This window comes from Cyanistes caeruleus, chromosome 18 (genome assembly GCF_971803275.1).
Source record: "Cyanistes caeruleus chromosome 18, bCyaCae1.hap1.1, whole genome shotgun sequence".
Classification (NCBI taxonomy): Eukaryota; Metazoa; Chordata; class Aves; order Passeriformes; family Paridae; genus Cyanistes; species Cyanistes caeruleus.
In genome coordinates this window covers 10444308-10456909 of record NC_141718.1, presented here as the reverse complement: position 1 = coordinate 10456909, position 12602 = coordinate 10444308, and the positions used below count along the sequence as shown (strand labels likewise).

The window sequence follows — 12602 nt, the reverse complement described above, 5'->3', positions numbered from 1 at the left end:
CTGTAACACCAGTATGATCGACAAATCTAGGAATTTGTGTTTTACACATTTCAAACATATCGTCTGTAAATGTTATTTTTAGAAAAACCTCATAAAGGCCTGATTTTAACACCTGATTGTTCCCTATTTAGGTCTGTTGTTCTTGGAATTACTGTGGTAACTGCTGTAAGAATAGTTACCACAGTATTTAGATCTTCTGGATTTGTGGGGGAAAAAACCCTCAACTTTCTAACAAAGTTGCTCCTCCACATTTGAAAAGAAATAAGAAATAGCACATGCAGTACTAGAATGAGAGTATAGAGACACAAAACTTCTAAAAGCAAAACACAACATTTTTATTAGCAAATTAACGAAGGCTCTGAAAAGAAAATAAATGCAAGGAAGACTTCCCCCAAATAAAAATAACCATATCATTCAAATAGTGTTCAATATGAAGATATTAGTAGCGAAGACCGGACCTCGTTACCGGAGCTGCAGTGCCACACACAACACCGCATTCCTCCAGAGACCGACTGGCACCCGGCAGAACATCGCTTCACACAGTTCCGTATCCTTTATCACAACCGTCAGATCACACATGGTCACCTATAATAAAAAAGCATGCAGAGTGACCGGGCACGGGAGGGCGTGGGCTGCGGTAGGACCCGCAGCTCCCCTCACGGCCCGGCCGCGCTCCGCCACCCCCGTCTGGCGGGTCAGGCCCGGCCCCTGCGCCCCCACCGCCATTGCTCCGGAGCGCCCCGGCCACGCCCCCTGCGCGCCGACAGCCAGCCATTGGTCACTGCCGGGAACGCCCCTGCAGCTCATTGGCCAGGAGCGGGATGATGGGCGGGGCGTTCCCCCACCCCGGCGTGCCGCGCGCCCGCTCCCGTTTCCACGGCGACGGCAACGCCGCTGCGGCCCCGGTAACCGGGGACACGGGGGAGAGCGGCTGTGGCCTAACTCTGCCTAAAACAATTGTAATGCTGTGGGCGCTGTAATGAACAGGGAGGGAATTCGGCTAAAAGCCTCCCGCTACTCCTGAAAGCACCGTTTGCTGTACAAGAGCAAGAGCCTGGGTCATTCTTTTGGCCTGGCTGGCCATTACTCTGCTTGGTCAAGGAGCTTTAAGCCCACACTAGGAAATTTCTGAGTTTTTTCTCGGTATGATAGCTGCTATCAGCAGAGTCTGTGGTTGCTGGAAAAACACAGAGGGCACTGGGCTTATTTTCAAGGCTCCACCTGTTTTCCTTCCCTGCAACACAGCACCAGGGGTAGGACATGGGACAGACAGGTGGCCTTTGACCCAGGCCAAGGGCTACTACAGCTCCTTCTTGTCCCTGACAGAGCACAGCACTCCTTGGTGACTTAGGTACTTAGTTCAGCATTCAGCTATTCTGGATTTCAGAAGAGATTTCTCTAAGGTGACACCTGGCCCCAGGAAAAGTCCAAAGTATTGCATGACCACAGTATTTCACTTCTCCAAAGTGGTGTTGCCCCTTGAGGTCTTGTGTGGAGAGTGTTCCATGAAAGGCTATTACAACCAAATATTTATTCTCTTTATAATGACTGTGATTTCTCTTTCAACTTCCCATTTCTCCACAGCCCAAAAGGACCCTACAGAAGCTGCTGCACATTTCTGGGGGCATGTCTGTATCCTCTACCACAGCTGCCTGATCAACCAGGATGTCTGTATCAAGCAGTGAAGAGGGTTTAGCTGCAGGAGCAAGCCCCTGCCAGACCCACCAGCCAAGCAGCCCCACAGAACTGTCATTCCCAGCATGGCCTTAGTGCCACTGTCACTGGGTGTGCCAGGCAGGGGCACAGCTCGAGCAGCCCCAGCTCACATTAAGCACCCACTCTGTGGCTGGGAGTGACACAAGCACCACCCGAGCCCTGCTGCCCACACCGGGCTCCCAGTGCCCTGGGGCTCCCACCACCCTGGAGCAGCCCAGGCAGAGTGCAGCTGCTGCCCTTTGCTGCTGGGGCAGCACAGCAGGCTCCGCTCCACGCCCGGGATCACGACCGGTGCCCGGCGATGGTGACGAGTCACGCGCAGCCGGGTCCGGAGCTGGATGGAGCCCAGGCAGGATGGGAACGCTGCAGGCCCCACACACCCCCTCAGGCAGCACTCCCCATGGCTTGCTCAGACCGAATCATCACTGTCACCACAACAATACAAATCAGCCAGAAATAACAACCTGGCTGGGGTAGAACTTGGCTTTTATTCTCCAGCGCACTTCTCCAGAGACAGCAGAAAAAGAAACAGCTCAATTTTTGGGACAGCACATTCAGCAAAAGAAGACGGGGAAAATTATTTTATAAAAGTAAAATCAGAAGAATAAGAGAAGTTTGAAACATAAAGAGCTAAACACTGTCAGTACTTGCATAGCACTAGCAGTAATCTGGAAATACAGTAGATGGCTATAAAACTTGCAAAAGCAAAACTGCTCCAACAGCTCTAGTAGCAAAGGAGGAGCCTTCTGAAAAAAAAATAAATACAAGGAAGACTTTTTTGGTACTTTTCCTTTTTATATCCACAATGTAATGTCATCTGTTACAACATAATCCCTGCCATTGCCCTTGAAGATCAAGGCCTGTGTCCTCAGGAAGGCTGCAGTAACTAGTCAGAGTCCTGTAACTGGATGCAAGTTTCAGTAACAGTCCATGGTTCTAGCCAGACTTGAAAAGAAGAATAGCGACTTGGCCGAGGTAGAAGTAGATGAAGTGCTTGGTCTCATGAGTCACGTAGCTGCCAAAATTCCTTCCCACGATGCAGTGCCAAGTGGGATTGTATTTCTTGTCAAACTCCTGCAAAACAGATCATGACAAATCAAGAACTCTTCTAATAGGTATTCACTTTCTGAGCAAGGCAATCAGAGGAAGAACAGATGCTCTTACATACTAGGATTATTTTATTTACATCTTATTGTTCACCTGCTGCTTAGTCAGACACACAAAAACCCCTCAGCGCTTCTGAACTGAGCAGTAATAAGTTTAAACCATTACTTTTGTTGAAGGAAAGTAGTCTTCTATTCCCCCAAATTCATAACATGATTGAATATACAATTCTCAAGTAAAAGATCATTAGTTTGAGACAAAGCCATAATTTAGACTTCATTGTTTATCAGCAGCACAGCTGCTGAACAGGAAATTCTCTGCCACATGCTCTGAAACAACAGTATGATCAATAAATCTAAGCACTCGTGCTTTACGTATTTTCAAACAAATCCTCTATAAATTCACAGTAGTTGCTACAAAGGATATTTGGAAAGTACTGAACTCTCTCTTCAACTTTCATAGGTACTTTCTGCATCTGGAGAAATAAAGCCTTTCGTATTCTGGTCATAGCAAACAAGCATTTTTTAGCAGAGACAATTGTTCTGTATGAATTAATTACTTCCCATGTTAGAGAAACTTCTCCATCCCAGGTACCCCATATTTTAAAGTTACCTCCACCCCAAGTGTCCTGGAGCAGAATCTCAGGCTTTGAGTGGTACAGCAACAGAACAGCTCCAGCTGGGTGCCTTCAGAAGGACTCCGAACAAAGAAATTCCCAGGCAATTACACCCTCCCAGTCTCAGTTCCCCACCCTTCACAGTCCAGACCACTAATGACATTAGGGTCTGGGGACTTCTTGTTCTTTATTGCGTCTGGACAGTCTTTTTTATCTCTCATGTTGAAGTTTCTGCTGACAGTTATAACTTCCTTATTTTCCAGCCTGAACTAGCTCTCGAGGCCCTTCTTCACAGCGTCAGGTAGAAGTTAGCATATCCATGTGAAAATTCCCAGCTTGTGGCCTAAACCTTTATCAAATTTAGCTTCTCATGCCAAGCAGTTAACTCCAGACAGTGATCGGCCTTAACATTTCAACAGCTCTTCCACTCAGATCACTTTAACTTCTACTGACGCACTTTGATTTCTCCGTTCTCCTGAGCTGACAAAGCAGGAAATATAATCTGAACTAGATCTTTCTCGTGTATTGTTAATCCTACATAAAGGACGGCACAGATGTTGCAAACAGCAGATAATCAGTGCCACCAGGATATTTTTTTGGGGACGGCTTATATCACTACATAAGGACAGGTGTGATTACAGAGAATTGCAGAAAACTACTTTTCCCTTGCTATTTTTGATCCAAAGATCAAAAGATCTTTGGCAAGAATTGTAAAGAGATCCTTAAGATTAAATTAAATACAACTGAAACCAAGAACAACAAGCTTCCTCTCAGAGGAAAACCACAGGACAGCTCAATAGAGTCACTGTGTTTTGTACCAGCTCATCAGTCACAGGGAGTCAGGTGCCACTCTATCCTCACGTGGACAACGGGACAGTGGTAAAAAAGGCAGTAAGCAGAAAGGACTGCAAGAAAAAAGCAGTACCTAGAAAGGTCCATGTAAAAGGTGGGTAAAGGAACACATGGACATCAGCCTAAAGACAAAGTCTAACTTGATTATCAAGCATCTCTAGAACTTGTTTTTCTAGCACTACTTGCCCAGCAGCATTCTCCCCAATTGATTTTTCATATGCACAAAGATATCATGAGCACATTACAAGCCAACATCTACCTTCTTTATGTGAGCAGCAATGTCCTTCTCAATGTTGTATTTCTCCAAGGCTTGAGTTGCACATTCCACAGCATCTTGCTGCATCTCTTCTGACATGTCCGCATTTTTGATCACTGCCTTTCGATCACTCATGATTGCCTGCTTGGAGAAAAATACCGAAGGAAATTCAGAGTTGCAGAAGCACCTGCCGGAACCACCTGCTGCCGAGCAGCCCCACAGGTAGCGCCATTCCCAGCGCGCTCTCGGGCGCCGCGCGGTGCCCCCGCCCCGGCCGGGCAGCCCTGGCCGGGCGTGCCGGGCACGGGCACGGCCCCGGGCACAGCCCGAGCAGCGGGGCTCAAACGCCGCCTCCCGTTCGGCACCCGCTCCCCGGCCCGGAGCCGCACAAGCGCCGCCGCCCTCCCGGCCCTCCCCAGCCCCGCTCCGGCCCGACGAGCCCGGGAGCTCCGCCAGAGAGCGCGGCCGCTCCATCGCCCGGCCCGACGGCCCTTCCCTCCCCCGAGGGAGGCGAAGGAAGCCCGGCCCGCGCGGCCAAGGGCTCGCAGCCCCGCCTGGCTACAGGGTGCCGCCGGCAGCTGCTGGGGATGAGGGAAAACCGGAGGCGGCGGCCGGGGAAGAGCCCAGGCACCGGGGTTGCCCAGTCCCAGACTTTCCGAGCCGGACCCAGCCCCTCTCGGCAGCTGTCCCTGCCCAATGCTCAAGGCCGGCAACGCCTTGCCCTCACCGTCGAGCGGTCACCGCGGTACCGGCGCGGTGCGGATGTAGAGCCGGTGAGGGTGCGGGACGGCGCGCAGCGATGCACGCACTCGGCTCCGCCGCCGCGGCTGTTTAACCGACCCGCGCGCGCCGCCGGCGCCTCCGAGCGCCCCAGCCCCGCCCCCTCAGCACCGGACTCCAACCATTGGTCATTGCCACCATCACCCCGAGATCTTATTGGCCCCGCTCCGCCGCTCTTGCAGGGTTTTGCCGCAGCAATTTCTTTCAGCCCGGCATGCCTTGCGGCCGTTCCCATGGCGACCGGCGGCCGCGGTGATGCGCGGCGGGGCACGGCCTTGGGGCGGCCCGGCGGCCCCGCCGGCCCAGCGCAGGCCAGGCCAGGCCAGGCCAGGAGTGTTGGCTCTCAGGCCGTGCGCAGCCCTTCCCCGTCGCTTTGTTTTTTAATTCATGGCTGAGCTGCTTGAACGCAGGAAGGAAGAAGGGGAAGGAATAATCCCCTTCACTGGTACAGGTTGGGGGCTGACCAGCTGGAACGCAGCTCTGCAGAGATGGAAGTTGGGGTCCTCATGGATAAGAAGCTGTCCCTGAGCCAGCACTGTGCCTTGAGGGCCACGAAAGCCAATAGAATCTTGGGGAGCATTAGGAAGAGCACTAGCAGCGGGTCAGGGAGGTGATCCTGCCCCTCTGCTCAGCCCTCATGAGGCACATCTGGAGAGCTTTGTACAGTTCTAGGCTCCTCAGGACCAAGAGAGACATGGAGTTCCTGGAGCAGGTCCAATGGAGGGCAGCACAGCTGATTAAGGGACCAGAGTATCTCTCCTGTTAGAGAAGACTGAGGAAGCTGGGCCTGTTCTGCCTCAAGAAAAGGTGGCTGACAGGGACCTCATTAATGTGTATAAATATCTAAAAGGTTGGGTGTCAGAGGATGGACCAGGGTCTTCTTTCTAGTGCTGAGAAATAGGACAAGAGGCAGGAACTGATGCACATAAGTTCCACCTGAGCATGAAGAAGAACTTCACTGTGCAGGTGACTGCACTGGAACATGTTGCCCAGAGAGGTTGTGGAGTCTCCCTCAGTGGAGATATCCCAGAACCTTTTGCACACAATCCTGTGCCATGTGTTCTGGGATGACCCTGCTGGAGCAGGAAGGCTGGACCCACAGTGGTCCCTTCCAGCTTGATCCATTCTGTGACTCTGTGAACGCCACTGGTCGCTGGTGTCCCTGCAGTGTTCTTGATTACTGAGTGAGAGGGACTCTCCCAGTCACTGCTCTGGCAGGCAAAGATCATCTGTCACTATAGCTGAGGCTGAAAAAAATACCCAAAAAACCAAATATGATGCTTTGGAGGGCATCCTGCTGCAGAGAACATAGAATTTTAAAAATATTATACGAGAAAAATAGGAGAAAATCATGGTGTGGTCCGATGATGGTGCTAAAAGTCCCAATATGGCAGGAAAGTCCTGGGTGAGGGAGCCCAGCTCATGCCCTGGGAATGCAGTCCCTGGGCTGATTTTAACAGCATGATGTCATCTCTCCTGAGAATGGGTTAAGTAACTTCTTAAAAACAAAGCTGGAAGAACTCCTGGATGATTCAAATAATGTGATAAGCAGTGCAAGTTTTTTTTTTGGGGAAAAAAAAAGTTTCTATCTAATGTGGCCTGATGCTTCTGACCAGAATCGAGGCACCTTTGCACTCCTCCTTGCAATTCCTCAGAACCCACAAACCCTCCCTCCTGTTCCCCACGAGGCTTCACTTTAAGTGAAGAAAACTGCAGAATTAACAATCTAAAGAAAAACTAAATAAAGAAAATAAAGCAAAGTTGAAGAAAACTATTTGCGAAATTACTCAGGTGCACCGTGAGGGCTGTGATGGGTTTGGGTTTTTGGGATTTTTTTCCCCGTCATGTTTGTCCTCGTAGCACAGGTTTCGTTGCCCCGTGGAGCAGCGGTGGCACCGGGGAGGGTTCCGGTAGAAGCGGCGTCCCCTTGGGCAGCGGATCCGTGGGTCCGGATGCGAGCGGACCCCCGGGTGGGCGCGGCTCCGAGCTCGGTGCGAGCGGACCCCCGGCGGAACGCGGCTCCGGGCCCGGTATGAGCGGACCCCCGGCGGAACGCGGCTCCGGGCCCGGTATGAGCGGACCCCCGGCGGAACGCGGCTCCGGGCCCGGTGCGAGCGGACCCCCGGCGGAACGCGGCTCCGGGCCCGGTGCGAGCGGACCCCCGGCGGAACGCGGCTCCGGGCCCGGTATGAGCGGACCCCCGGCGGAACGCGGCTCCGGGCCCGGTATGAGCGGACCCCCGGCGGAACGCGGCTCCGGGCCCGGTATGAGCGGACCCCCGGCGGAACGCGGCTCCGGGCCCGGTATGAGCGGACCCCCGGCGGAGCACCGCCCCCGCCCCCGCCCCGCCGCTGCCCGAAGATGGCGGCGGTGCGGCTGTGGCGCTGCCGCTGCCCCGCGCTGCTCTCCCGGCCCGCCGGGGCTGTGCGGGCTCGCCGCGGCTTGGCCGCGGGGCCGGAGATGCACTTCGGCTTCCAGAGCGTGACGGAGGAGGAGAGGAGGGAGAAAAGTGAGGGCGGCGGCGGCGGGAAAGGGCGGGCTGGGCCCGGAGCCGAGCTGGGCGCCCGGACAGCCGGTGATCGTTCTCCAGAGTGCTGGGGACGTGTTTGGGGCTGGGCCCTTCTTTGAGGCGTTACCGGGAGTCCCGGTGAATAATATCACTGTTACTTCCCTCAGCTCGGGGAGGCTGTGTTTCTCCAGAGACCTCTGTCGGGCCGCAGGCTCAGTAGGATTACATTTATTTTTAATTTTCTTTTGTAATGAGTTTTCGTGCGGTATTTTTCAGCTCCACATAGTGACAAACCTCCACAGTGCAAAAAAAGGACGCGTTCTACTTAGACTTTAGCATTTTTAAGTAAATTGCATCTCATTCCCATGTCCTTTCTTTGCAGTTTATCAGGTCTTTGAATCGGTGGCCAAGAAATACGATGTAATGAATGATTCAATGACTCTAGGAATTCATCGGGTGTGGAAGGATATCCTCATGCATAAAATGAACCCTTGCCCAGGAACACTCCTCCTTGATGTTGCTGGGGGAACAGGTAAATAATTTTGGTGAGTTCCACATGACAATGCCACACTGTTTTTCAGCTGTTTGTGTCTTTTCAGAATTACGTTGCCTGCTGGGGTTTTTTTCTCACCCTTAGCTCCCTGTCTTTAAAGCTAGTGAAGCATCTATTTGTCTTTCCCAGAGAAGGGTTGAGAACTAATATCTTTGTGTTTTGTAATATCTTGCTTTGAGGGTCTGAAAGTGTTATAGTCCTGCCATAATATGCTATCAAAAACTGTAAATTTGTGGAATGTCATGGACTCTTAGTTTTCTAAAAGTTCCCTGTTTGTCTATATACATATACACACACTCTTTTTGTGTCTATACAGTCTGTCTGAGGGGGTGGTTTTATAAATATAGATGACTAAAAATGAATAATAAGTTGTTTGGATGTTCAAAGCCTTATGTTTCAACTTAATCTTGAGTCAGAAAACATGCCAAAATGTGTATCTTTCCTTTAAAACAACTGCAGGTGACATTGCCTTTCGATTCATTAATTATGTTCGCTCTGTACGACAACGCCAGCTCCAGAGGAAGCTCAAGCAGCATCAGAATTTGTCATGGCAGGAAATTTTTGAGAGTTACCAAAAGGACAAATTTAACTCACTTGGGGATTCCCAAGTGGTGGTCTGTGACATCAACAGAGAAATGTTAAAAGTTGGGAAGCAGAAAGCACAGCATCTGGGCTACTCTGAAGGTAAATAATGCATTGTACCATGGCAGTAACATTCTTGATAGTAAGAAACTGTAAGGGGCAAAGGTTTTTTCCTGTGTACATTTACCAAGAGTGGGAGCTGTGCCTGGGGAAAAGGAACATGAGTTGCACAGTCACTGATTGTGCATTTTGTCTGCTTGCCAATAACCCAGACATCCATGCTCTACAGATAGACATGGTCTTGATCCTTTGGGGACTGGGAAGCAATTCAGCTGCAAATGCATCACCTACTGATAGTCCTGATGGAGGGAGCGTGGCTTTTCATGTCCCTCAACCTGTGGAATCTTTCTACCAAAATGTGTTGTTTTTGGCTATTGTTGCATGGCAAGATGTTAGTAATTGTCTGTAGCTACAGTTTGAGCAGAGATTCTCTTTTTACAGCTTTGCCACAAACAAATGGCAGCCAGCGGTGCTTTCCACTATGATGCAAGTTTTGGGTAAAATCTTTGTGGCACATACACACTATGTGTATGTGCAGAACAATGATCTGTTTTGCTGATCTGCAGAATTAACTACTCTGAAAAATTTATGAGTGTAGGTCAAGGTGTCTTTCCTCCAACAAAACTGCAAAATGGAAATACTAGTTTTCAACATCACTTTAAAAATAATCAATTCCTTCTAGAATGGGTGAATTCTAGCCTTTCTGGAGCAGTCTGTATTCAGTTCTGTGACTTTTCTTTCCCTACAGGCTTGTCCTGGGTACTTGGGAATGCTGAAGAGTTGCCCTTTGATGATGATAAGTTTGATGTATACACAATTGCCTTTGGAATCAGAAATGTAACTCGTATTGATTTGGTAAGTTACTACAGTGTATCCTGACATGGGGTCCTTATGATTATTTTATTCTACAAAGGAAGCAAAGTTGAAACTCCTTTGGATAGAGGAAGATCCTAGACTACTCCTGAAACATTTAAAATAAGTGGCATGTAGTATGCAACTTGTTTGAATGGAAAATGCAATTAAGTGCCCCACCTTTGTCATAAAAAAATAGATTTATACCAGTTGCACCCAATCCTTCCAGCTTTGCAAGCCACACAGTCTGTAAGGCAAAGGGCTGGATGCTGCAGTCATTCCCCACCTTCTCCTGACCATGCATGGCTGGATCTACACATGCACAGTGCAGTCAGTCTTCATCTCTCAAATCTTCCTGCAGCACCTGATCTATATCCCACCAACAGTGGGTCAAATGCTTCCTGTCCCCTTCTGTTTCCCTGCCTGAGCCAACAGAACTGCCAGAGCAGAGTGGGACAGAGGCTGCTGCTGTTGAACCAGCCTGTTCAGCCCACTTGTGCTTTACACTGGCAGAGCTCCCTATAAAGAACAAGTACAATTTTAATTAGGATAAGTAGTACTCTTTGTTCTAAACTATCTCTGTCCTTTGAGAAGGACTGGCTGTTGTGGGGGTGACACCTGTCTGGATGCACTAGTTGTCTCTTTTGGAGGAGTGTGGTACCACCTTGGCAGAGCTCCTGTGGAAGCATTTGGATCCAAACCACCTTGAACCATGTGCCTTTGAACTTAATGTGCATGACTTGTCCGGGTGCTTTGTCTGCACCCTTCCAAAGCACGGGCTCTTTGCCTTCATGCATACAGCAGTCTGGTAGCAGAGCTCCCTGGAGACCTGATACAAAACACACCCAAACTGCCAACTCTTTCAGGGTTCCTGTGTAGTGTTTATATTTTATCCCATAGGAACAGGACAGTTGAAGTCAAGTAGATGTACAGCCTTTAGAGGTTCTGGAATACAGCTCTGCTCTTGTATGAAAGAACATAAAATTTTAAACAGGATTTTGTCTAGATTCTTGTTAGGTATTCCATTTTGATGCAGGATGGAATCTTCAAAGTAGCCAAAGATTTTCTTATTTCTCTTTCCTTCCTGTTCTTACACATTGCTCATCCGAAACCCAGTATTATTCTTTCTTTGAACCTTTGGGTGTGCCTCACTGTAAAATCTTTTCTTTTGATTTAAAAAAATCATCATGCCCATTTTTGATTTTCAGTTTCTTGTAGCTGAGTCACCTTCTCCCTTTTGTGTTTGGTCTGTAATTATAAGAGCACTGCCAACAAACTTTCATCAACTGCGAGTAGGGAAAGAAAAGAAAATTGCAAACCCGACATCACAGTTTTGACACAAAGCCTTGTAAAAATCTATTTATGTAACAGCAAGAGTATTTGTGCTTTGGGTTTGTGGCACATTTGGGTTTTTTTTTTACTTGTCTTGTGATGCTTCTCTACAGTAAATATTGCAGGTTGCCAGTCAGGATACTCTTCATTCCCCTCAGTTCATCAGAATTGCATGATAATATCACATGGCATGATAATAGGCAGGTGCTGTTCTACAGAAGAAAACTTATCACATCTGCTTTGTCTCAGGCACTTCAAGAGGCCTATCGTGTGCTGAAACCAGGAGGAAGATTTCTCTGCCTTGAATTTAGCCATGTCAGCAACCCTCTCCTTTCCAGGTAGGAATATGGTGATGCTTTATGCTGTGTCACAAGGCTCTCTTGTATGTACTCAGAATAAGAGCTAGAGACACTTTGAGACCACATCTTGGTGCACTTTTAAAGTTAGCTACAGGCTGCATAGCATAGTGGCAGAGAGACCAGCTCGTGTTGGAGAGGGTTTAAATTTGTTTCTGTTAATCTGTATTTACTGTCCTTTGTGCAGGCTCTATGATCTCTACAGTTTCCAGGTTATCCCTGTTCTGGGTGAGGTTATTGCTGGTGACTGGAGATCTTACCAGTATCTGGTGGAGAGCATCCGACAGTTCCCCCCTCAGGTAAGGCAGGATTTCCCCAAATTCACTAACACACAAAACACAATTCCAGCATAATCTTGTGGCCAGCTGGTTTATGGGCCTTCAGGTTGTTAATAATTGTGGCACTTATTTTTCAGGAGGAGCTGAAGGCAATGATAGAAGATGCAGGCTTTTTCAAAGTGGATTATGATAATTTAAACTTCGGCATTGTTGCCATTCACTCAGGTTTCAAACTGTGAGTCTGTGTAGCAAATCACCAGAAGTGTAATTTTCATGAGGGATACGAAAGCTGTGGAATTTTAACGATATCAAGAGTTCTAAGAACTTGTGCAGCAGGGCCTTGCTCAGCAGCCGGACTCAGAAGAACACAAGTTACCTCTGCCCACCAAGAAAGAGTGATTCCAGTGGTGTTTCTTACACTTACATTCCTCTTCAAGTGTAATGTAAAGGATATGGCCAAAACTGAGCACTGCTAACAAGTGGAACAAGTTGGCAGTGGGTGTGGATACAGAAACAAACTGATTAGTCTCCAAATAAGATGCCTTTCTTTTTACTAAGCTTTAAGGAGGATGTTATACTTGTGAGAAGTAACTTGGATTTATGAAGTAACTATGGACTTTTATGAAGCTGTTATTATCTTTGTCATGTGGAGTTTAAGGATTTTTTCCCATGACATCTTTACTTCTTTCAAAGGCAAATGATGGAAGGCTTATGAAATAAAAGGGCTCTGAATCAACTTATTTCCACTTAAATCAG

The 12602-nt window shown here is 48.8% G+C and overlaps 2 protein-coding genes and 1 long non-coding RNA gene across 4 annotated transcripts; 2 read left to right on the top strand and 1 right to left on the bottom strand.

Annotated features, from left to right (window-relative positions):
* Window positions 1-893: 893 nt before the first annotated feature.
* LOC111936601 (uncharacterized) lies at window positions 894-2478 on the top strand. The gene is made up of 2 exons (XR_002868272.2): window positions 894-1143; window positions 1585-2478. It is a non-coding gene; the product is annotated as an uncharacterized LOC111936601 (long non-coding RNA).
* On the bottom strand, window positions 2186-7704 carry LOC111936600 (uncharacterized). Of its 2 annotated transcripts, XM_086855548.1 has the most exons (4): window positions 7618-7704; window positions 5272-7421; window positions 4548-4685; window positions 2186-2790 (listed from the first exon to the last, which is right to left on the bottom strand). In XM_086855548.1, exons 2-4 carry the CDS (start codon window positions 5557-5559, stop codon window positions 2653-2655), a joined length of 564 nt encoding a protein of 187 aa, XP_086711674.1. In that variant the 5' UTR covers window positions 5560-7421; window positions 7618-7704; the 3' UTR covers window positions 2186-2652. The 2 variants fall into 2 exon arrangements, with proteins under 2 accessions (XP_086711674.1, XP_086711673.1); XM_086855547.1 differs by lacking the exon at window positions 7618-7704 and having other exon boundaries at window positions 4548-4688; window positions 5272-7419.
* On the top strand, window positions 7653-12598 carry COQ5 (coenzyme Q5, methyltransferase). The gene is made up of 7 exons (XM_023947302.2): window positions 7653-7833; window positions 8216-8365; window positions 8846-9070; window positions 9777-9883; window positions 11462-11550; window positions 11756-11867; window positions 11984-12598. Exons 1-7 carry the CDS (start codon window positions 7686-7688, stop codon window positions 12083-12085), a joined length of 933 nt encoding a protein of 310 aa, XP_023803070.2. The 5' UTR covers window positions 7653-7685; the 3' UTR covers window positions 12086-12598.
* The last annotated feature ends 4 nt before the right edge of the window (window positions 12599-12602 follow it).